The following is a 26138-nucleotide window of genomic DNA, read 5'->3' as shown; positions in this document are numbered from 1 at the left end:
CCAAACTCATTGGATGCAATGGTGGTTGGGATTGCCAAAATCTTATTTCCTGGATGCCTGACCCCTTTCTATTTTGTAAAAAAAATAAAATAAATGCCAAGTGTGTAAAGCTGAATGTGCATAAGTTGTGGGTCTACTGTCAATGGCTACAGGATTTCAGCTTCAGTGTTACAAATGAGACACAAATCAATCCGTTATGGGGAAAGGAATCTGATTGAAATAAGTGAGACTTGCTTCTAAGTAAATAGGATTTGGGGGTAAGAATACACTGTGCCTTGCTCTACCACTAAACAACATTATAGTCCCAAGTATAAACTGCTGTGCAGTTTTACAAGTTAATTTGGATCTCTAGATTTCTGTAATTTATACCAGCTGATACTAGCTCTGGGCTTTTTTCTTTCATAGGAGTGACAGGAAAATATATGATGGCTTGAGCAACTCAGCAGAATGTTTCTCAATGTTAATATAGTTTGACTGACAGCTTCACGCTGAAATGCCAAAACGGTGGGGGGGGGGGAGGAAGCCAACCTTAAAACATCTGCATTGCGTTATTAGGCAACTATTGTAATTTATGCCATTAATTGGATATGGAAACCAGACATGTAAAATAACTTCCTGAAATTTGTGTTTGTTTATAACATTTTCATCTTTATAGAATCATAGAATTGTGGATTCTGAAGGGACCACGAGGGTCATCTAGTTCAATCCCTTGCAATGCCACAACCTTTCGCCCAGTGTGGGGCTCAAACCCTTAACCCTGAGATTAAGAGCCTCATGCACTGCCAATGTGAGCTATGGTGTCTGGGATGATGCAAGGTTTACGTGTTTGCCTTTTTTCTGTTTGTTTTTTCTTAGCAGGGAGGTTGCAGAGGCTGGTGATGTGCACCTGATTATCATCACCCCAGATTAAATTTTAAGATGGCTAAGACTGAAAATTTAAATAATCAAATTTAGTATTTTGAATGGCTTTCGATCATAATTCTTCATTAATAATAATAATAATAATAATAATAATAATAATAATACAGTGGTGCTTTATACCACTATATACATAATACAGTGGTGCTTTACACCACTATATACATTATACTTTACAAAGAACAGATATGGTTGGCCCCTGTGAGACAGCATTTAAAAAAATTAAGATCTTTACAAGTTGTAATATTTATGTTAAAAATGCACACTGCTTTAGTCCAAAACAATGTTTAACTCATGGTGGGAATTGAACTGTCTAAGTTGTGAAGGTTCATGGTTGCCACAATCAACCAGGCAGTTATCTGGGTGTGTGATTGTCCATAGCAAATGTTAAAGATACCCACTTGCCATCATCTATACATAATAATAGTGTTGGTGGGGAGACAGCCCATTGAGAACTGAGCGTTCATAATGATAACTGAGTATCAGCTGCAAAATAATAACGGAAAACTGGGTTGAGCAGAATGAATTAGCTTTCTTATAGTATAAGTTTAATCACTTAGTTTAAAACAAAACATGCATTCTCTCTTCAGTATGCAGCAATGAATTGTGCTTTACTTCTTTATTATTTTCATTAAATCCCACTATAGGGGCAAAAGTACCCAGGCAATCAGGGCGTTTCCTGTGGATGGTTAAATAATAACCAGGGAGCTTGCTCTTCCAGTGGCTTGAAGGATGCATGACTTCTTCAAGCACCCAAATAGTTGGAACGTACAAACTACACATGGTTTGATCCAAAGCCAATTGAGGGGGTCATAAGTATTCTCCATGGTTCCAAAAAGCTTTATGATCAGGCTGCTATGATGCATAATAGTTGGTGTTTACTTTTTAAAATATTTCCCTGGCTGGAGCTGATGGACATTGGAGTCCAACATCATTTGAAGGGTAACAGGGCTGTCTGCCCCCCTCCCCCATTCAAAGCACAGGCGGACGGATAATGCATGCAGTGAGAATTTACAGTGGGGAAAATACGATGGGAAGTGGGCTTTGGGGAAGCCAGAGCCTGATGATATAGTTCTGCTCATTCTAAAAGAAACTTAGATTTCATTGTATCATTTATATTTATTTAAAAACAGAGGTTAAAGTTACTGAGCTGCACCAGTTTACATTACCTTCTTCAGATATACAGGGCTTGGTCCTTTATCATTTGTTTCTTTTCATTTCTCTACTTTCTTAGTATCATTTCATTCAAGTCAGTGAACTTCCTTTGGCACAGAAATGGGTGGAGGGATACGTCAGTTGTTGTATTATTTGGTATTATTGGTGGGAGATTAAAAAGTACTAGAAGAATCCTCCAACTCTCCCAGGAAATAAAATGCTGCCACTTAATGAATCGGATCAATTCCCCATCGAGCACAGTAACACCAACCCTGAGTGGAGTGCGTCTTGAACTCTGCTCTCCAGGATCTCAAGTAGAAGTTGTTCCCAGCCCTGCTACCTGATACCCTATTAAGTGGAGCTGAAAGAGCTCAGACTTGAATCCTCATACATGCGAAGCATGCATTTTCCTTCTGAGCTATGGCCTCTCCCTTTCAGAATTGAGAAAGGGGGATGTTATGCTAGCACATGGCATTCCTATATTTGGGAACAAACTCTGCAGCAGACCAAGGCGACTTGGTCAGGAAACTGCTTCATAGCATGCATGCATTATTATTTCTGTAATTAAATGTATTAAACATTAACGGAGAGTTTCCCCACAGAGCTTTCCTGTAGGATCCAAAATACTTATTGATGGATGCAGTACTGAGAAGGCATATGCATACTAATGATTATTAAACTTAACTTTCTTGGTCTAAGGGGAAGGGAAGTTGTCATTTACACGATAAACATTCCTACAGATGCTTTGTTAGTAATGCCATTCCACTTCCTGGAACTTTCTTTCATAGGCACACATTATTCAGTTGTAACAACTGAATGCAGTCAAACCACTGTGAGTTTTTTTGGTGTGGTGGTTAATCTTGTAGACACTGTGGTGTGAGGTAAGTTAGTGGAATATCAAGCATAGCATCTATTTCAAAGGGCTTCCAGGATTTGGTGAGGCTAATTGCCAGAATTGTGTAAAAATGGTTGTGTGCGTCAGTCTTTGGTATGGAGAATGTCTACACAGCTTTTGTCTGCTATCATACTTGGTGCCTTCTTTATCAATTGCTTCCTAATTTATCTATTTTTTTATTTTAAAAAATCCCTTCCCACATCCATAGAGATTTAGTGCAGACATCCCCAACCTTCAGCCCTCCAGATGTTTTAGACTACAATTCCCATCATCCCTGACCACTGGTCCTGTTAGCTAGGGGTCATGGGAGTTGTAGGCCAAAACATCTGGAGGGCTGCAGGTTGGGGATGCCTGATTTAGTGCAAATGTCATCTCAATAAATAAAATGGATACAGTCAGGAAGCAGATGTGGAAGGAGGACAAGAGAGAGAACCATAAGAAGTCCTTGCATTGAGAGTATCTGCGATGGAGAACCCAGCTGTATTCACTCAGTTACTGCTGATTGTGAACCTCCATCCATGTTTATCTCAGGGAGTTGAGCCTTTCCAGTAACCACAACCAGTAACTTTGGCTTCTGTATCACCAGCACCCCAATCTACTCAGTAAGAATTTCAGGATGATAAAAACTAGCAACAGCTTCCTTGATCCAGTACTGAACCTTCAGGAAAACTTGATCCTCAAACGATTCACTGGAATCTGTGGAGAAAATACAGCTCTATGTCCTCAAGTGTTTTTATGGGTAGAAGCCCTCACCAAACACCAGCTTTTAATGTCATTTTTATGAAGAAAAGCCTGCCCTAAGCGTGCCAGTGTTCAAAGAGTTAAATTGACTTTCCCTGTTCTTTATAGGGTGAAGAGACTAAAGCGCTGACGCTTGTTCTTCATCGTGATTCTGGGTCTCTTGGATTTAATATAATTGGTGGTCGGCCATGCATGGTATGTTAATCATTGATGTATATTTGTGTTTCTTATTAGTATTGAGACCTTTTTTTTGCAGTGGAGGGGATCCTGTTAGGCACATATTCTGCTCTAGAAAGTATTATTTACATGGGCTATCTTCACTTGAACAAATGCTACCCCTATGGATTGTGGTACATTCGTGCCTCATGATGTGCCATAGGCATCTGGTTGGTCGCTGCTGAGAGCAAGGATGCTGGACTAGGTGAGCCTTTGGTCTGTTCCACCAGAGCTTTTACTTTCATCTTATGTAATAGCATAGGGGTGTTCCATCATACGCAGTATGTGGCATGTTCTGTCTCTGCTGAACAAGATAATGGCTCAGTCTGCACATAATGCTAAGCCAAGCAATAGCTAAGTGTGAACGCACAGGCTCCCAGAGGGGAGACTGCAGCCACTTTGCTCCCCTTCCGGTCCTGCTGCCGCTGTGCTGCTGTGAGCTTAGATACGGTTTGTCTTCGCTTCCTGTCTGAACCCGAGTTTGACTACATGCTAAGCCAAACCGTCACTTAGCTCACAGCTGCAGGAGGACCAGAGGATGAGGAGAATGGCCTCCATCCATCTTGTACAGGGTTTGAAATTATCAGGGTGCCAGGCGCATTTTGCACCAAAAGATTCTCCCATTTGCGAGCACCTCAAAAAGTCTGGGTGCCATTTTTTATGTGCCTGGCTGACATTCAAGGATTACTGAAATGTATTTGCTTTGAAGCCTCGAAGTATATACAGTACATGTCAAGGATAGACGATATATTAAGGAGTTTAACAATAAAGAGTAGAGTGTTTTGAAAGTAAACATGTATTAACAATTTCTGATATTAACAATGTGTCACTTAAGTATGAACTAATACGCAATTCACTTATCAAAATAATAAATAAAAAGTGTTGCCGACCCCCCCTCCCCTGTGTTGACTAGATGTTCTGTTTTGGCACCCACAACCCAGGTCCCAGAAGCCATTTGGCTCCTAGCTTTTCCATCCCAGTTTCTAACACTTGTCTCTGGGATACCATGCATTCACCCTAAACTGTGGTTTCTTAGACATTGTGTGCAATCTGTATGATTATATGTAGTTTGGGACTTCATGATTTCACCTCAGCTTTTGCTTGCCCTGGGCCTCTTGTAGCTTAAAACAAACTCTTCATATTTATTGGTTGTTGTTGTACTGTATGAACAAAATCAACAGACCTCCAAGTCTGCCTTGTAATGTATGAAAGGAGGGAGGCTTATTTTCCTGTATAAAGGTTTCTTTGAAATAATTTGGCAAGCTTGTTGGCTATTGCTTTAATTAAACCATTTCCTTGTATTTAGCAGCATTTTAATGACACTTCTGTGCAATCTCGTTGATGCTGCTAAAGATCCCTAAAGATGTTTACCCAATTAACAAAAGTCGCTTGATAGATTTATTGGGTTGGGAATCGTCACATACAGCGGAATCCTGTGCGTGTTTAATCAGAAGTAAGTTATGTTTCGGTCAATAGAGTTTATTCCCAGGTACATATGACTAGAATTGCAGCATAAACCACATATTATGCTATTATATACTTAGCCGCTGAACTGTTACAGATTAGTCTTTCCATTTTACAGCCCAATGAAAGTATGGACTTGTTCAGAATCTTTAGGGAATTGGATCAGCCGTAACGAACAACAATTATGTAACACTCTGCTGCCAGACTCATACTTTTCTCTTTTTTTGCAGGGGGGAGTGACATTATAAGCACCATCTCTCCACCCTGCATTGAAAAAGCTTTAAATATGCAGCTATTGTACTTATAGAACAACTTTTTTCCTAAAGTCACAGGGTTGAGCCAAATGCTCTCCTATTTTGCTTTTCGTCATGTGTAGTGAGTTTTTCCCCATGACTGTTTGCAGACATTCTTTACCCTTTTTTTCTTTCTACTTCTTCACTGTCATTTCTCCACAAGTAATCCCAGCAAGTTAGGGATCCTGTTCTGGATACGATGGTGCCGAGCTCCTGCGCAGCCAGTCAGTTTTTACTATATCTGACCTTAGTCGCTAAATGAAACCCATCTAGAGTGAAGGCAATATTCATGTATATGTTAGAGCAGTTTTTCCCAATTTATTTTTTTGCAACAATGAAACACTTTTTCAGTCCTGATGTAGAAGGGCGAACCCCTTTTTTCACCAATCAGTATTTCAGCTCAGTTCTATGCAGCAATGTTCAGCTTACATAAGAAGCTGCCTTCTACTGAACCACACCACTCGTCCATCTAGCTCAGCTTTGTTTATACAGTGGTACCTCGGTTTATGAACACAATTGGTTCCGGAAGTCTGTTCATAAACTGAAGCGTTCATAAACTGAAGCGAACTTTCCCACTGAAAGTAATGGAAAGTGGATTAATCTGTTCCAGACGGTCCGCGGAGTACTTAAACTGAAGCGTTCATAAACTGAAGTGAACTTTCCCATTGAAAGTAATGGAAAGTGGATTAATCCATTCCAGACGGGTCCGCGGCGTTCGTAAACCGAAAATTCGAAAACCGAGGTGTTCATAAACCGAAGTTCCACTGTACTAACTGGCAGCACCTGTCCAGGGTTTGAGACAGGAGCTTTTTTCCATACCTACCTGAGACCTTCTACATGCAAGGCAGATGCTCTGTACATAGATCTGTGAGGTCTTGGAGCAACACAAACTTATTCTAAACTTTATAGTTCCCCTAACAGACAGGAGCTGTGTTACCAATGCCGAAATCTAAATGCTGTTCCTTAATAAGCATTCTTCCAAACCTTACCTGTGCTGTGTGCCTTCCGCTCCTTTCACCACTATTCTTACCCAGTAGGTTTAGGTTGGAGTGCCCTGTGGGTGACGATAGAACTGCAAAAGGGGAATGGCCTATCGCTCAGTGGCAGAGACCATGCTTTGGGAGCAGAACATCCCAGGTTCAGCCTCTGGCATCTGTAGGTAGGGCTGGGGTAGATTCACATGGCTGATAAAAGGAACTGTCAGATATTTTTTTATAAAAAAAAAAAACCAAGGGAGCAGACTGCAGCAACAGATTAAACAACAACAACAACAACCCAGTAGCTGACTATTGGAAACAAAAACTCCAAGTCTGTAAATCACAACAGTGGTGGGCAGGGTTCTGGTAAAAAACTACAGTTAAATGCCATGAAGACATGGGAGAAGAGGACGTCCCCTGGCACCCAGCAGGAAAGGGAGCTGGTAAACATGTCTGGGGAGTGAGTTCCACAGGTTAGGTGCTGCCAAAGAAATGGGTATTTCTTCCGGAAGACAGGGATCTTGGGTCAAAGGCAGAGGCGCCTGGTGATCGGCCTCAAGTGAGGTTCATGTGGGGAAGGATGGCTCTCTCTTCTCTTACACCTCTGCCTTTAGGTGAGACCACTGGTGGGCAGAGGAATGGAAGAACCTCACATTCCCTCGCTTTCTGTTTTATCTGGAAAATCCGAAATGGTGCCACCTTTGAATAGTGGCAAGGTAAACACCTACCTGTCTGTGGCTGCGTTTGGCATTTACCCACAGAAAGTGTGAGCATGCTATACTTCTGGGGCACTGGGCAGCAGTGTACTGAAATGTCCATATGCCGTGCAGTGCTTAAATGGTGACCAGTGCCATGAATTCAACATGCTTCAATCTTAACCAGTGTTTACATTCTTCTTTCCTTCCCCTCCCCACCCCAATTTTCTTTCTCCTCAAAGGACAATCAAGACGGCTCATCTAGCGAAGGAATTTTTGTCTCCAAAATAGCAGACAGTGGGCCTGCTGCCAAAGAAGGAGGGCTGCAGATTCACGACAGGATTATTGAAGTAAGAATGCTATGTTGGATCATTCCTGATGGGCAGAATTCCCTCTCTATTCTTTTGTATACGGGATACCTAAGGATCTCTGGCCTGGGAGAGTTGTGATGTGGGTAGCAGAGGCTAAAAGACCGGGCAGCTCAAATATGCTCAACTTGCTTCAATGCTGACCTTCCTGGCTTTAGGTACAGTTCTTATCTAAATATAGAGGCCAGATTATGGAAGGTATGTGCATGTCCTGCCATTTTGAGGAGCTAGCATGTACTTGGTATGCTGCAGTTATTTCTTTCTGAAGCTGTTGGAGACGTGAAGTTATTTAGTTAAAACCATATGTGAAGGCAAGTATCTGTTGTGAGAACTGTGACTTTATTTAGCTTGGTTTCTAAGGCATTTTTTTTTCAAGAGGACCAAAATGTTTTGAACAGATGATAAAGGACAGAAGCCCCTGTTAAGTGAGCTTTTAAAGCACATTGTGTTGAGCTTTCCTGAGAAATTCCTTGAAGGGTTACTGGGCAGTCTTTTTTTTTTTTTTTTAGTTCATAGTCTGGAGTTCTTCCCATTTTCCTAACATTTTGACTGTTTGAAAAAGTTGTTCCTGTTGTCAAGATCATTACTTAAGATGATAGTTTGAGCTTAAGGGGAATGTTTGATTTATGGAACGGAAATCGGCTAACTGCAAATCAGATTCCATTGTTGTCTATAGTAGAATTTGTTCATTTTCTTTCATTGTTGCAAAAGCGGGGAAGTTGGGGGACTATTTTGATTTAAAGAAAAGTGCTGCTTTTGTAGCCAAAGATAGCATGGAGCAGCCAGTTTCCCCAAGACGTGGAATTCCTTTGCTCTTATGTTCTGCAAATGAGCAATAAACAGCTGTTAAAGATTTTCTGTTGGCAAAGTGTGATATATATATTTGCTATATTCTGCGTGGATAAAGAAAATTGCATTCAACAGTTTTTTTGTAAGAGGAGAAAATACTGTGGAGAACATTTTGTGCTAGAAAGCATGTTTAAAGGTGCAAATGGAGCAAGCCAGCACAGTGGGGTTTTTTTGTAAAAAAAATTCAACTGATGTCAAGTTATAATAAATTTTGGAGCAGAGTATCTGCAAAAAAAGAAAAAACACCCTACTAGTTGGTGGGCATTCATGCAATCCTTTCAGTGTAAAATGTTTTGAATTGTAGGACCAGAAAATATATTTGTTCCCTTCACACACTCCATTAGCGGTGGATGTTTGTCAACTATGTAATACTTGGGGACATGCACAAAAAGTGTGCCATCTCTGATTATCTTGTTAATATTGTGCAATATGTAGAAGCAGGATGGAGGCTCAGGTGTGTGGCAAGAGACGAAAACCGGTAGAAAGGCTATATATGAAGCAAGGTAAAGTGAGCCCAGAATAGGAAGGCTCCTGACATTTGCCTTCTTGAGACTCCTCAAATTAAAGCTGAATGCGAACAATAGTTGAAGGTGGTATGATAAAGGCATTTCTGCATGCTGTATAATCTGTGCAAATTTACTTGAAAGTAAGCCCCATCATGTTCATGTAGGAGCAGGAAGATGTTAATCTTCATTCTGAAGAAGTAAATCATACAGACACCCTTTCATCGTCTTTGAATGTAGGTGCTTGTGAAAAATAAACTGGCTATGAAAATAACAGTATAGGTGTGTGTTTCCTTCTACAAAGGAACAGCTTGTAAACCACTACAGAATTTTACATGTACTGATTAGCTTTCAGCTATGCATATCCACATGCACAGTGATGAAGCTCGCCTTAATAAGTTACTCTCCTGAAACAAAAACAGAGTATCTCTGCAGTTTAAAGGCCGTTCATTTGTGCCATAATATTAACAGTTGGTGATGATTCTCACTCCCCAAAGTGGGTTTGTAGCGACCAAAGAGTAGAATTTGAGTTCTGTGCATGTACAGAAAAATGTTAAAAGAATAGTGGTACTAGAGGGGGGAGGGGATAAATAAGCATCATCATCAATTTCCTGTGTGTGTCCACTGAGCAGAAATCTTCAGGCTTCAAAGGCTCATGATGCCTGTATAAGTTATCTTCAGTGCATTGAGATAGCCTTAGCAGGAAGAGGGAGCTTGTGATGGTTGAACGTTTGAACCATGTTTTATCTCTTTAATGTCCAAACACATTAACGCTATCTGGACTCCCTCACAGAATCCAATCTAATGTCTGAGGGCAAAGATACATTTCAAAGGTGACCTTGTCCAGCTGAATAAAAGAATGTGGAGCTAAGGAATAGTGATGTCACTGTAGTTATTAATCAGTCGACGAAGGTGTCTTCTGCTGAGCAATTGAAACATATTATATTAGATTTATTGATCTGGGTCCTAGTTTTATCATCCTGGCTAACTAGCAGAGTGGAGACAGCAATCCACTCTGTAGAACAGCAAGACAGAGTGCTGTCTTTTAAATAGCAAGTTACAGTGCAATTTACCCCATTTTGCTCTTCAGCAGTATCCATTCATCCAGGTTCCACTAAATGAATGCAGGTTGTATATAAGCGGTTCTTTGCATGTGGTAATGATAATATCTGAAGGTGCCTGTGCATATGAAATAAGAAGACTGTTTAAAAATGTGTGGCAATGTATTTGGCTGGTTTAATACTCTATACAGCAGGCACCCCCAAACTTTGGCCCTCCAGATGTTTTGGACTACAATCCCCATCATCCCTGACCACTAGTCCTGTTAGCTAGGGATCATGGGAGTTGTAGGCCAAAACATCTGGAGGGCCGCAGTTTGGGGATGCCTGCTACAGTTTATTGCCCTACGCAGGTTTCCCATAAACATGCTAATCTGGGACACACTGTTCCTCTATAGTGGTGTACATGTTGTTATCCAAAGTGTGGATTGTACAGGGTGAGTCCTTTAAAAGAGGCCCCGTGGGTACAGAGTACACATGTTCCACGGGGGCCTCTTTTAAAAGACTCGCCCTGTAGTTGGCGTCACTAAAAATAAATAAAAAATCTACTGTCTGGTAACCAAGGGCAAGTCTTGACTATAGGGCCTGGTTCATTTGGAATGAAACAGTCTACAAGACTGGTTGGATATAATGCTAAGCCAGGGAGAAGTAAAGTGGTGCCATTAATTATGATTAACCATGATGTGCAAACAAGGCCAATACCAGGATGATCCTGGAGCAATCTTCAAAATGTAAAAGAAGAAGAAAACTAAATAGCAGAATTTGCAAGCTTTAATGGTATGCTCCGGGGGGGGGGGGGGCTGTACTGCAGTTCAGACAACTAAGAACAAGTTGTGGTATTTCAGATATCCTATGCATTGTGTGGAAATGGCATCCCACCTAGCACACTTCCAGCTATAGTTTGGAGCTCGCTCTAATGACGCAACCATTAATGACGCAGGCTATAATGATGCTATCAAGCCATACTAAATAACTCTGAAGCCTGCTGATTTCTGTGCCAGAATAAGACACGTGCTTCCATCTTTTGCACTAAAGAGAGTTAAAAGTGCTTAGCTTTGCTTGGATTGAATCTTAAATAATTCAGAACCTGCTTTCAAGTCAAGTTAAGTGATTAGTGTCTATTGTGGAATGAATCTGTCTTGATAACCGATACATAATTGAACGTGTGTCTTGTTAACGGATATGTGATGATGTCAGAAAGATAATTAACAGTGTTGTAAGTGAAAACACCAAGAGATTCCCTACTTGCACGAAGAAAATCCAAGTCTACTGATGTCTAAACCACATGAGCAAGTCATAAGGGAGATACTTCAAAATAACTTAAATATACAAGCCTGGGAAGTATAAGTTTTTCAGAGTTATTATTTTAAAAGGCTTGAAGGCATAGATTTCTTTTCATGGGAGAACTGGGGGAAGGCAATTTTCATTATTGCAAGTTAGTGAAGTGCTATAGCACTGCTTGAGTGAACAAATATTTTGTCTCTTCCTCCCCCCCCCCCGCCCAGTGTACGAGATAACATTTTTTTTTGTTATGCTACTGGTACAGTTTCCAGGGAGGAGGATTGCATTTTGACTATTAACAGGGTCTGAAAAAAGAATAGCGTATTCATATCTGAGCTAAAGGCTGGACGTTGCAAACTGGCAGAAGATGAAACAGAGAAGTAATATATTTATAAAGAGAAAAATCTGCAGGCCAGAGTGAAAACAGGAGGTCCATTTTTTAACTCAAAAAACATTCTCTGGGATGAAGCACTCTTAGAGTGTTCATTCTGACTTGAAGAAGGCAGAAAGAAAAACAAAACTGAGCTAGACTTAAGAAAAGAATAGAACAATGCAGATATCATTAATCTCTGCTATTATATTTCTGTTCCTTTCTGATGCAAAAAGGGGGGCAAATCAACTTGAGCGGGGGGTGGGGAGGAGAATTGGAAATAGAGAGAATAATGTCTTCCAGCAGAGCTGGTCATATGAAACACCTATTTTCCAAACGTACAACTGAAGTAGAGTGTCTGACTTGTAAGCCAAGCCTTAAAAAAGGACCTTTCACAGATTAGCAGCATTCCATCACATACCCAATTTAATAGAAAATTCACAGCGTGTAGACACACTGTGTGCCAGGGGCATTTAATTTGCACCAGGGCCTGGAAATATCTCTTTAATGGATCTAGTTAAATAAGAAAAGATGTAATTAGGCATCTACATAACTAAAAAAAGAAAAAACCAAGAGATAAATAAGAGATACTTTCATGACCAGAATGTATAACTTTTTGTAACTTTGTGGGAATGTCCCCTCTTCCCCAAAAAAACCCCTGTAGAGCATTATAAATGGGAAATAATGCCATTTGAACAATAATGGTGGAAGATCTGTTTTGTAAGAATCAAGTTGGTCTTTCAAAACTGAAAGCAAAGTTGGCATTGGCTAGTTTCTCAGTTTTAAGGGTTCCATTTATTTATTTAGAGTGAAAACCATCTCTGATTGTCTATGATTTTGAAGCCAAGACACTAAAGAACAAGAGAGGAGATACCAGCATGTTTGGGGGAATCCTGAAAGTTGTAGAAAGACCCCTTCTAAAAAAGACCCAACCGCAACAGGGCAACCCTCCCCAAAGCTCAATGAAGACTGAGCATGCTCAGTGAACATAGAATGGTCCAGGCTCATGGTAGTGGGGGATTAAAAAGGAATATGCTGGGAGAACGCACGAGTTCCAGGCTGGAAAACTGAACAGGACAAGTCCACATTGCAGCATTTTATTGCAGGTCCCACTTGTTATAGTCAGCTTTTGTAATGAAAATACACAGGATGTTTGCAGATGTGCCATTTCTGTGAAAAGAGTGAGTGTGAGTCAACGGTGTGATGCAGCAGCTAAAAAAGCCAATGCAATTCTGGGCTGCATCAATTAGGAGTATAGCATCTAGATCAAGGGAAGTAATAGTACCGCTGTATTCCGCTCTGGTCAGACCTCACCTGGAATACTGTGTCCAGTTCTGGGCACCACAGTTCAAGAAGGATACTGACAAGCTGGAATGTGTCCAGAGGAGGGCAACCAAAATGGTCAAAGGCCTGGAAACAATTCCTTATGAGGAACGGCTTAGGGAGTTGGGTATGTTTAGCCTGGAGAAGAGAAGGTTAAGGGGTGATATGATAGCCATGTTCAAATATATAAAAGGATGTCATATAGTAGAGGGTGAAAGGTTGTTTTCTGCTGCTCCAGAGAAGCGGACACAGAGCCATGGATTCAAGCTACAAGAAAGAAGATTCCACCTAAACATTAGGAAGAAGTTCCTGACAGTAAGAGCTGTTCGACAGTGGACTTTGTTGCCAAAGAGTGTGGTGGAGTCTCCTTCTTTGGAGGTCTTTAAGTGGAGGCTTGACGGCCATATGTCAGGAATGCTTTGATGGTGTTTCCTGCTTGGCATGGGGTTGGACTGGATGCCCCTTGTGGTCTCTTCCAACTCTATGATTCTATGTGATGTGGCTACCTTGTGTATTTTTCTTGGTACTTGTTGGGAACTGTTAGAGGTTGTTACGGCTACTCTTGAGTAACGGCTTTCCACATACTTGTCTTTAACAGAGTCTTTATTTACAGTGTAGTGAGCTGTCGGTTTCATGTCCTCTCATTCCGTTTCAGAATCCGGCACTGCCCCTTTCCGCGACTTTGACCAACATAACAGCCTCGGGACAGTGAATCTCCTCCCCTTTCTCCTCCTCCTTAATTCCGGTGCCGGGGGAAAGGGTCTACGCTCCGTCTTTTCCCTGTCCCCCCTTTCCGCCTCTCTCTCTTCCCGCCTGTGGAGCAGGGGCTCTCCCATGCTGCCGGAGACCTGGCACTCTCTCTCCGCTTCCTGACTAGCCCCTTCAGACCCCGCGCTTTCATGGCTGCTTGGGGACGAACTGCTCCTGATGAGAGGGGGAGGTTCTCTGTAATCTCTCCCCCTTACAGGAACCAACAACATCAGTGTGTGTGTGGGGTGTATATGTAATCAGTATTGTGTATCTTCACAATCAATATCTTCACAATCAGGAAATAGCTGACATCTTATGATAAGCATAAGGTTGTCATAGGTAGTTGTCTCTCTAAATTTGTGTTACGCCCTGCTCTGCAAGGAAGCTGTTTTGTGCTGTGCTACACACACATCCTTGACAGACATTTGATGGCTGGTATCTCTCCCCCCCCCAGCTGTTTTGTGGCAAACAATCTTTTATAATGTTACATAATCCACAAGAACCTTTTTCATACCAATTGTGAACTTGAGAGTCAGTATTCTCATTTTAAAGTTAAAATGTGAATATTTACTCTCCAGTTCACATACATTCTGTTGAATTGATACTGAATATTATGGATTCTAAATACTGTACATGCATGCAGAAATCCAACTTTGAGTCTATACTATCTATGGTGGAATGTGACTGCATAGGAAAATGCATGTACGACAGCATCCAAGGCATAGATTGAAGTGAACAATGAACAGCCATAGTGAGTGAATCTCTCATCAAACAACTGAAATTAATAATAAAATGAATCCATTGGAAGTTTCCCATTCTTCTGGTTAGCACATGATAAAATATTTGTGAAGTCCTAACAAATCACCATCTAAATTGTACCAAGTGAAGTTGATAAACATATAACTGAGATACTGACGGTATAAAAATGTAAGAATGTGGAGGGTTTTTCACATCTGGATTAGTTCCTTCAGTTTTATGTAATCCCCTGTATAATTTTCCACATTTGAAGCCAAAGCCATCATGATTTAACTGTTGGATTTTAATTGGTGGGCTTGAACATTCTTTTTGAGACTCCACAGAGCAAACACTCCAGAAGTCTTTCCCTATCTGTAGTATTATTTCATGCATATCACAATAATTGGGCAATCAGGCACAATCATCCTTAATTTACTACATGTGCAGTAAATTACCATGTCAATTGTATGAAGTGATATGAATAAAATTGGCACAAATAAGCTAAAAAGCTATTAAATATTCAGAGCGCTGCTCTTCAAAATTATTTAAATATATCCAGTGTGGTTTCATTTTGTTTAAACACTTGGTCTTCCGGAATTGCAGTAAGATCAATATAAATAGTAAAGATACTCCTGAGTTTTGTACTTAGGTTTTACTTAGGTTGTATAGAACTGGGTCTATACAAACCTTAAAATTTCAATACTTGATTCATAACTTTTTCAACAACAAAACCAAATGCTACTCCTAAGCATAGCTGCCAAGTTATCCCTTTTTTACAGGGATTTTCCCTTATGCTGAATAATAATAATAATAATAATAATAATAAATTTTTATTTATACCCCGCCCTCCCCAGTCAAAAACCGGGCTCAGGGCGGCTGACACCAACAGAACCACAATAAAACATAAAAACAATTAATTAAAATACAGATTAAAATACAGTATTAAAATTTAAAGTGCAGCCTCATTTCAAGTAGGCCATAAGTGGCTGACACCAACAGAACCACAATAAAACATAAAAACAATTAGTTAAAATACAGATTAAAATACAGTATTAAAATTTAAAGTGCAGCCTCATTTCAAGTAGGCCATAAATCCAAGCCATGAGGGAGAAAAACACAGGGGTCAGGCTGAGTCTAACCCAAAGGCCAGGCGGAACAGCTCTGTCTTGCAGGCCCTGCGGAAAGATGACAAATCCCGCAGGGCCCTGGTCTCCTGGGAAAGAGCGTTCCACCAGGTTGGGGCCAGTACTGAAAAGGCCCTGGCTCTAGTAGAGGCCAATCTAGCCATCTTATGACTCGGGATCTCCAGAATATTATTGTTTGTGGACCTTAAGGTCCTCCGCGGGGCATACCAGGAGAGGCGGTCCCGTAGGTACGAGGGTCCCAAGTCGCATAGGGCTTTAAAGGTCAAAACCAGCACCTTAAACCTGATCCTGTACTCCACCGGGAGCCAGTGCAGCTGGTAAAGCACTGGATGAATGTGATCCCGCGGCCGGGACCCTGTAAGGAGCCTCGCCGCGGCATTCTGCACCCGCTGGAGTTTCTAGGCTTCCTCGCGAGAAAAGTGAAAACTTGGCAGCTATGCTCCTAAGTATAATACTCTCTTAATGATGTTTGAGAGGTATGTAATTAGGAGGGTCAGAAGTAGGTAGATTGCATATTACATATTCAGTAAAATTAAAAGCTTCAAGTTTGGTCCATGTTTTTTCAGCTAAAGGTTCCATGCCCGCACTTACCTAACTGATGCCATACCAACAGCCCAACACACATGTTCACATGGGCTATGTGGACAGTTGTTGTTGTTGTTGTTTAGTCATTTAGTCGTGTCCGACTCTTCGTGACCCCATGGACCAGAGCACGCCAGGCACTCCTGTCTTCCACTGCCTCCCACAGTTTGGTCAGACTCATGTTCGTAGCTTCGAGAACACTGTCCAACCATCTCATCCTCTGTCGTCCCCTTCTCCTTGTGCCCTCAATCTTTCCCAGCATCAGGGTCTTTTCCAGGGACTCTTCTCTTCTCATGAGGTTGCCAAACTATTGGAGCCTCAGCTTCAGGATCTGTTCTTCCAGTGAGCACTCAGGGTTGATTTCCTTCAGAATGGATAGGTTTGATCTTCTTGCAGTCCATGCAGTCCTCTTGAGAGTCCCCTCCAGCACCATAATTCAAAAGCATCAATTCTTCAGCGATGAGCCTTCTTTATGGTCCAGCTCTCACTTCCATACATCACTACTGGGGAAACCATAGCTTTAACTATACAGACCTTTGTCGGCAAGGTGATGTCTCTGCTTTTTAAGATACTGTCTAGGTTTGTCATTGCTTTTCTCCCAAGAAGCAGGCGTCTTTTAATTTCGTGATTGCTGTCACCATCTGCAGTGATCATGGAACCCAAGAAAGTAAAATCTCTCATTACCTCCATTTCTTCTCCTTCTATTTGCCAGGAGGTGATGGGACCAGTGGCCATGATCTTGGTTTTTTTGATGTTGAGCTTCAGACCATATTTTGCGCTCTCCTCTTTCACCCTCATTAAAAGGTTCTTTAATTTCTCCTCGCTTTCTGCCATCAAGGTTGTGTCATCAGCATATCTGAGGTTGTTGATATTTCTTCCGGCAATCTTAATTCCGGTTTGGGATTAATCCAGTCCAGCCTTTCGCATGATGAATTCTGCATATAAGTTAAATAAGCAGGGAGACAATATACAGCCTTGTCGTACTCCTTTCCCAATTTTGAACCAATCAGTTGTTCCATATCCAGTTCTACTGTAGCTTCTTGTCCCACATGGAGATTTCTGAGGAGACAGATGAGGTGATCAGGCACTCCCATTTCTTTAAGAACTTGCCATAGTGCACTTACATAATTAGTAGTGTACTTACATACTGTAATTTAGTCACTAGGAGACACTGGACATACCGGTAGTTCTATCTGGGTGGAGTTGAGGAGTATTCAGTTGCTGTTCTTCTCTTGTGTAAGAGAGTTCTTGTCTAGCTTCTTATCTGGTGTGCCTCTTAAGATTTTTAGAAGTCAGATTCTCAGGTCTAAGAGCTTCCTGAGCCAAGATAGGTTAGCCCACCGGTTGACACTTGAGGACCCCTACGCCATTGGTCAATAAAAGGAACTATGATTCCTCTGCCAGTACAGGCTCAATGTGAACTTAGTGCCACAAAGAAAAGGTGGCTGCTCACCAGTTTCCTTCTTTAGAGACTATTTAGTTTAAGCTGCTGCCATAGCTGAGGTTTATATTCACTAATGCCTGTGGCAAATGAAGGCTCTTTGATCCAACAAAATGTGGAGGGAATCTATTTTTGCTGATCCCTTGTTTCCCGTGTTGCTCCATGCATGTCCCAGGAATTTGCTCCAGAACTTTTGGATACCCTTTGGAACAGTATAGGGGAATGTGGGCTGCAGGGGCTGGGGAATCAACACAAATTGCCCCCTTTCTCTGCTCTGCTGATCAAAACCTCCCCCAGATCAAAGAGTGTTCCATCTGCAGAAGGACAGCAACACCCACCTCAGTAACTACAAGGTCTGAACAGCACTTGGGTTTGTCCACGTAACACCTTTGAGTCTCTGAATTAGCGCTTTGAAAATTTGGAAACGGCAAAGGACTTCCTTGTTGGCACAGGGAATTAACCATCAACTGCAGTTTTATGTGCCCTGTTGAAACTCATCCCCAATTTCAAGGGTATGTGTGTGTTTTCTTGAGAATTGTGTGCTATAGAACAGAGATGGGCCAAGTTCTATGGGTTTTCTATTTCTGGTTATCCTTTTTCCATTTGAGTTTGGTTATAACAACCTTAGCAAAACACTTACAAACGAAGAAGGGGAGGAAGCACAGCAGAGTGGTAAATTAATAACGGTCCTCTTCAAAACCATCTTGTTTCATTTTAAAGTATTTCCACACATGGATGGGAGGTTGCCCATTTTTCTGCATCCCCTATTGTTTCCCCGCACATTGGCTTTCCTTCTGCCGCTGAAAGCTTTGAAGGTACAGTCTGCTTTGCAGCAGGGGAGTTACTGGCTCCTTCTGTTGCAAACCTTTTCAATAACTGGAGCCGCCTTTCTTAACTCTTTACTAGTTTTAATGGTCTTGTGGACTATTACATTCGTTTCCCATTTTGTCCACTCTTTGAAGTGTGTTTCTTTGCTGCTATGGGGATGGTGCAGTTAATTGGTAAAGGACATTCTTTATAACACTCAAAAGCAGCAGACTCCAAAAATTGCTGGGGGGGGGGGAGAGAGAGAGAAGAGCAATGCATACAAAGATGTCAAAATAAAGATAGATAAAATATTAGCCTCCTAGAGAATCAAATAAATCTCTGGCTTTATAGACTATTAAAGTTGCTTTATTTTAGCTTGTGCATTGTGGTATTGTACATTCAGATTACAGTAGTCCCAGCATGCCTCCTCTTCTCTGCTTAGTTCTTTCTTCCTTTGGCTACATTAGGGCAGCTAACAATATCTTGGTAACTTAACACTCTGATAGCACATTGTTAAAAATCTGTGGATAAGCAAAGGCACCGTGGAAGCTTTTTGTTTAATGTACAGTATTTAGAGAGGAGCCTGAAGCTCCAGCCAACAACACTTATGTCCTTTTGATTTTGAATGTTAGTGGTGAGTTATAAAAACCTTAAGCCATTTCCCAGAAGTCATATGATGATGTTCTTTATTCCTTTCTGGTGAAGTGCTTTAAACCCTAATGTCCAATGGAACAGATGGAATCTAGAATCCTGTCTATGGGCAGGATTCCCACTGTGACAAGTGGATCTCCACAAGCATCACTATTTCCCCTTTTTTCTAACAAGTTCCATTTTAGAAATCACTTCATTGGAGCAAGGCCAGTGGGTGGAAATAAGTAGCATTTATTTGATTGTAGCTTACTTCGACAATTTAATATCGAGATGTTTTTGCTAGTGGTGCCGTTTAAAAATAAATACATTATTTACCACTTGGAAGTGTAATGACATCTTTATGTTTGCTGGTTGTGGCCCATTTTTTAGAACGATTTCCTTCGTTTGATTAAAATGAAAATGCTAGGCTTCATCACTATTGCTATTAAATCACCATTCCCCTTATAAAAATTTTCCTACTGTCTTCAGGAAGTCTTGCCTTTATCACATATGCTTAATTAAACAGAGCTGTCAATGAGGCGATAAAACATAGCAGAATTCACTTGGGAGCAAAATGCAAATTTGGTGCTATAAACAGAGGTCTTGGGAAAGGTCTTGACTGCTTTTGCCAGTCCAATTATCACCCAGGGTCATTCATATTCTCAGCAAATTAGGTGAGGGAGATCATCTTCCAAGTGTGAAAGTAAACTGTGAAACAAATGCTAACAGGAAACAAAGACTGTTGTGTTATATTTTTCAGCCCTAATCCTTAAAAATGTACCCCCATCAGTTTTAACCAGTGCAGTTTAAACTTGTAGGCTGCTAAGTTAATGCACATTGAAAATATCCTGGTGGTGGTGTTTTTTAAATTGTGATTCAAACAATGAGAAAATACAGAGTAGGCTCCTGAATTATCTTGGGCCAGATCATCAGTGTGTTAAATTCCAGGACTTTTAAAAACTTCACACACATACTGTGGCCTGGTTCGCACATTCATGGGTTGTTTAGCTAAAGTGTGGCTTGTTTGAACATCCAGAGCAGCAGAGCAGCTGTGTTGTGAACCTATGCTTTGTTGTTGGCTTATGAAGCAAGTTTTGTTTTAACTATGGTTTGGTGTTATGTCTAAACCATGCAGCCTTGTTAAATGATGGTTGATGTGGCCATCTCATCCAAAATGCTCACAAGTTACAGAGTCATGAGGCAATAGCAGCTTTGGAGAACCAAGATGTGGCTTGTTTACTTCTCTGTGAAAGGACTCATTGTTTGTTGAGCAGACCCTGCTCAGCATTATGTGTGAAAATATCACGGAAAAATTTGATTTGGCAGAATATTCCTTAGTTTTTCAGGGCTACATATTAGACACACTTGTTCACACAAGCCTTTTTAAATATATATATATATATGATGCAGTCAACATGCTGTTTTCCGTGGTTTTGGCATGTCCTATGTATTTTGCAGTATGTGTTCATATTTACGTCACCATCGTGTGCAAAGTCCTGGGAAAGTTAATCGAAACAGAATGTGAGGCGAAGATGAGATGCAGAATTTTGATGAAAGTTCAACATGCACTGGAAAGTTCACAGTGTGAAATATGTTTGTATGAGTGGTTCACCGTCAAGATCTCTGTCACATATCCCTGGAGCTTGGTGTTCACTGTGGCCTCAAGCAAGCCAGGTATCTCTGTGGCTCATTCAAAAAGTGTCAGGAGTATCAGGGCCTTTCCATTACTTGCCATTGGAGGAAGCTACGCCCTTTCCTAGCACATTTTTGCCTCACACCTCAAGAAATGACATACCGGTAATCCGCTCTACATCATGGCAATGAACATGCCTAGCTTTGATTCAGTTGTGTGTAAAACTGTAAAGGATTCCAGTTGTGTGTAAAACTGTAAAAGATGTTCACGTGAGCCCTGCAGAAAGGTGCATATATGATACATTTAATGCTTATGTAATGCATATATAATAATTCCCACTTTGAGAAACTTATTAGATTGGAAGGCAGGCTATTTATGGCCTAAATAAATAACAGGAGTTGTGAATTGAACATGCTATTCAAAATAATTAAGGGTGTCATGATAATTCAAATAGGAGTGCTGTGACCCTTGTTCAAATTCTTGTTGGCAGAATTGAGAGATGTACCCTCTTGGATTCTAATGGAACCCTTCCTGTGCCTCCTTCTCTTGCCAAACGTCCAAGAACTTACCTTGGGGGCAGGTGAAGTGGCAGAGGCAGCAGTTGTCTATCCATATCCCCGGCGGTATGTTTTCTTATACCGGCGAGTCCCCAAATCCATGGAGGATGACAACACAGGGCACCAGTTCCCTGCTGAGGATGCTAGAACTTGTAGTTCCAGTCTCCCAAGACACTCTGGGACTGGGAACGCTTCACACCACTTCCCCCAAGGTACAGTGTGTTTTGGGGCACTTGGGGCAAAGAAAGGAAAGGCAATATTTATTTATACCTACCTACCTACCTACCTACCTACCTACCTACATACCCCTCCCATCTGGCCAGCAAGGGCTTTTTGAAGTGTTTGATTGGAACACTGTAAAGCTGTTTGAACCGTAGGGTCAAACAAGGGACTGATTCTCAATCCCTAGTACATATAGGTAGGAAGGGATGAGTAAGAAACCAAGGAATGATATTATGAACACCACCCCCTCCAGTAGATACCAGTAGATACCTGTGACTTATTACAAATAGCATCCTTACACTGGATGCATGGACCTGCACTCTAAAATACATTGTTTTACCAAAATGAGCCAGATGGACTTTCGTTGGGTTTTAGATTTATTTAATATTGGCAGCTGGTGGTGGTGTTTGTAGTTGGGTGGACCTCTCTTGACCAAAGTAGAAGCTGGCCATATAATCTACTTTGATGGTGTGATATCCTGTGTTTGCTGTACTAAGAGTATACCCCATTGAGATCAATTCATCCAAGTCCTTTGATTTCAATAGGTGTACTCTGAGCATGGCTTAGCTGGATATCACCCAAAGTTCACTGCTTAAAGCACTTTAAAATGGTGTTGAGTTTTTAGGGATTCATTTCAATGGTTTGCAAAGGAGAAGTGTTTTGTGAGTTGTGATTCACGAAAGAAAGCTAGTTGCTGCGTAATTTGAACTGCTTGTTTATTTATCGTACATGAATTCTACATGTGCAGTTTGCCTCTATTTCACTGCTATAAGATTTCATTTGTTATTTTTTTTCTATCCAGATATGAATATTTCTTAATAGAAGTTGAAATAGTTTGTTTACAACCCAAGGATCATATTATAATTTTGCTCCCCTTAATTAGGTCTTTCTTTAAAAATCTTCTCTGTTGATCAATGAGGTGACACTGCTTTTATTGATGGATGCTGTCGATTCAATGATTCAAACTCAGACAGAGATCCAGTTATTGGAAGCTGGGAGGTGTTGATCTTTCCTGCTCGTGCCTTGTAGAGTTCCTCAAGGAGGTCTATAGCTTGGCATTGTGTCTGTGTTCCTTATTTTCCCCCAATTAGTTTTCCCTCTGAAAAGTGTAAATGGGTTCCTAAGTTTGGCTTTTTAATTCCATGGGAGTTAATGGCTAAGACCCATAGTTAAACATTTTCTTTTGGTTAGGTGAACAAAGTAGGCAGTGTCTAGAGCCAAGGTCAGTAGTAATGCAAGAGTTTGGAGCACAGTCTTGGTTTTAAATTTTATGTTGCTTGGCAAGTGTTTGTACCTGTCAACTCATAGTCCTTGCTCGACAATATATTGCCATGTGCGAGTTTAACTATTAAAAGCATTGAAGTGCATCCATTAAAAATGGCAAATGGGTTTGCTTTTTTGCTTTCTTTTATAATTTACAGTGCTAGACAGAGAGGATGCCTTTCCCCTGTCAGTGAAAGGAGAACAAATCCTGTCACTAGAAAAGAAGGCATAAAGCTAATTGTTGATGGCTTAATGTTTCAGACCACCTACTCTGAGAATGCCAGGATTTTTTTATTGTTGTTTGAAATGCCAGATGACTTTGAAGCTTTTTGCAGAATAAATTTGTCAATTAGAAACCCAAAGAGAAGAAGAGCAATATACAAAGTTTCCAAAAAAAAAAAAAAATACTGTTGACATTTTAAAAAATAGGACTAGTCCATTGGACTAGTTGATATTAAGGCAAGGCATCTGAGTGATGCAGCTGAATCTTTCACGCACTTTATCAGCAGTCATCGTTGAGCTGGCTCTGATGTGTTGAAAACTTAATTCTTTCAACAACACAGAACAAACATTAGTGTACAGAATTGATGTGGTGTGTTTTGTTAGTAGAGAATTCTTGCATTCATTCTGTGCACAGATATTCGGCATCTGTGATAAATGTACTGTATTGTTAACATATTTTGTATGCTACACAGTCAAAAGAAGTTTTTATTTTATTTTGACTATGTGTCTGGGTAGACGAAAAAAATGAACTGTAATTCCAAGCAAATCCCTTTCTGTCAGGCAAGCCATCAAACAGACAATTTACCGTATATGCTTTAGGAAGCCCACCTGAGGACCCAAATAACCCTGGAAGTATTTAAGAGAAGCAGTGACATAATGACAGTAGTAAAAAGACTATATCAAACCTTTCACCAACCTTTTACTCTTACCTTCCGCTGCCTTTGCAAAGCTTTTTGTAGATTTATTTCAATAGATTATACTCCCCTGTCCAAGTTTGCATCTTGGGAGTCTTTGATTTTTAGTAGTGTGTGCACACAGTGCATATCCACCTCCGATGCTGGGGTCATCCAGTGAAACTGACTGGCAGGAAAATCACGAGAGACAAGAGGATGAACTTCTTCACAGAGGTGTGTACTGTGATTAATTTATGGAATGCTCAGCCAGAAGATACTGGGATGACCACTGGCTTAGATGGCTTTAAAAGGTTATTAGACACATTTGTAACTGGTTGTCAGTAGCTGCTTGTTGTGGTAACTATCTGCAGAGTCCAGGGTTTAGGGGAAGTATGTGTCTCAGTGCAGCAACAACATGTTCATGTTGATCTGGTTGGTCATTGTGTGACACGGGATGCTAGACTACATTAACCTTTTGTCTGATCTTCCGAGGCTCTTGCATTCTTATGTGAACCTAATCTACGAAAAGATGACAAAGAACAGTATCCACAACATGTCAAAACTGTTCTGGTTCTACAAGACACAACACCTTACATGGTTTCATCTTTCTTGTCTGATAATAAGTTTTAAGGGCTGCTGGATTCAGTGGAACAGAAGTGATAGTGACAGGTGTGTTGAAGCTTTTTAAAATTCTGGCCTCTTGATTTGACAAAAACATCTCCATCTGTCTGATTTTTAGAGTCTATCAGTGCCAAGAATGTGTGTGTTTGTTTCACAAACAATAGAGGAAGATTTGTCACAGAACTGGACTGTCTGCATATTTAAAATTGCAGACCTAGTTAGGAAGCTCTGCTATTTCCAGGTGTGGCTAAGATTGTTATTTTACGAAATGCCTTTCCAGGAACCCCTTTATTGGCATCTATGGAAAGACCATTGCACTTATTCGTGATTCCTTGAAGCAGGTGGTAGGAATCAATCTACAGTTCATAAAACTTGCAGACTTTCCAACGTTTCCCTTTCAGCTGTGCAAAATTTGTTTAATTTAGTTAGGTGGGGATTCTGGAAAGGTAGATGCCTTGTGGCTTATGCATTAACCAGTTGCAGATAATCTTTCCACTTACCTGAATTCCCTTGACAGTGTCTGTTGCCATTTTAGCCATGTAACCAAATATGGTATTTGTCATCTTAAGGCTCAGTCCTGTGCTACGATTGCAGGGCTGAGCTGAATTGAATTCCCCGACAGAGTAGTCCTGTTTGTAGTCAGTGAAAAGTGCCCCCTTTGGCATAGAATCATAGAATCATAGAGTTGGAAGAGACCACAAGGGTCATCCAGTCCAACCCCCTGCCAAGCAGGGAACACCATCAAAGCATTCTTGACATATGCCCGTCAAGCCTCTGCTTAAAGACCTCCAAAGAAGGAGACTCCACCACACTCCTTGGTAGCAAATTCCACTGCCGAACAGCTCTTACTTTCAGGAAGTTCTTCCTAATGTTTAGGTGGAATCTTCTTTCTTGTAGTTTGAATCCATTGCTCCGTGTCCGCTTCTCTGGAGCAGCAGAAAACAATCTTTCTCCCTCCTCCATTGGGTAGGGTAGGATGCAAATGGCTGCAAAGTCCATCTTACCTCTGGCTTTGATGAGCAAATGCCTTCCTTCCCCAGCATCAGTTCAGAGCGAGAGAAATGCTTTCTGCATTTACAGTGCACCAGCTTTGAATTAACACTGTCCCTCATAGATAAATCTGACTGGCTATATGACATTGTCTTAAAGCTAATTCAGAATGAGGGCAAGAAATAGTCCTCACTTTGAACAGAAGAGTGGAGCTCAACTGCTCGTGAACATATATCCAGACAGTTGGGAGGAAGAAGAAAAATGAAGAAACAATTGCAGAGAGAATTGGTGGACCAGAGCAAACGGTTAGATAACCAAGCCGGTCAGTCAACTTATCCTCAAAACTGAACTGTCGGAGCAATAACACTAAAGTTTTATTCAAAACTGTCTTCAAGAAACAGTAATACAATGCAAAGTCAAGAAAGTACCAGCTCTTGAGCTGCTGACTCACAGATTGTGATTTTTTTGCAACACAGTATTTGCTATTTTGTTCACATGCTTACGTTGTATCCTCTGATGGTTTTGCCACTAGCAGAAGCACCTTTGCTTGTGTGAGGCAGGACACCTGACTTTTGCCAATTACTTCTACCCACTGCAGCTGTATCTCCCTGCCCATGCCCCCTCAGAGTTTCTCTAAAAGTTTGGAAGACCCTCTGTTGACTATATGAATATGACACAGGGGACTGTAACTCATGGAGGGGGCAGGTGAAAGTGGGGTGCTTTTCAAGCTTGCAACCTGTGGTCCATGTATGTCCTAGTC

The 26138-nt window shown here is 41.0% G+C and overlaps 1 protein-coding gene across 2 annotated transcripts in view; it reads left to right on the top strand.

The window, feature by feature from the left end:
* Window positions 1–26138, top strand: part of PDZRN3 (PDZ domain containing ring finger 3) — a 187987-nt gene that overhangs the window by 7197 nt on the left and 154652 nt on the right. Inside the window, exons 2-3 of one of the 2 annotated variants that reach the window (XM_035106613.2) lie at window positions 3818–3904; window positions 7597–7704. In XM_035106613.2, coding sequence (XP_034962504.2) covers window positions 3818–3904; window positions 7597–7704 — 195 coding nt within the window. The remainder of the gene's footprint in view (window positions 1–3817; window positions 3905–7596; window positions 7705–26138) is intronic. The other variant, XM_035106614.2, reaches the window with a different exon arrangement.

The sequence above is a fragment of the Zootoca vivipara genome, chromosome 2 (genome assembly GCF_963506605.1).
Source record: "Zootoca vivipara chromosome 2, rZooViv1.1, whole genome shotgun sequence".
In the NCBI taxonomy this organism is placed as follows: Eukaryota; Metazoa; Chordata; class Lepidosauria; order Squamata; family Lacertidae; genus Zootoca; species Zootoca vivipara.
Note: the sequence above shows the minus strand (reverse complement) of the source record. Positions and strands in the feature narration are given on the sequence as shown.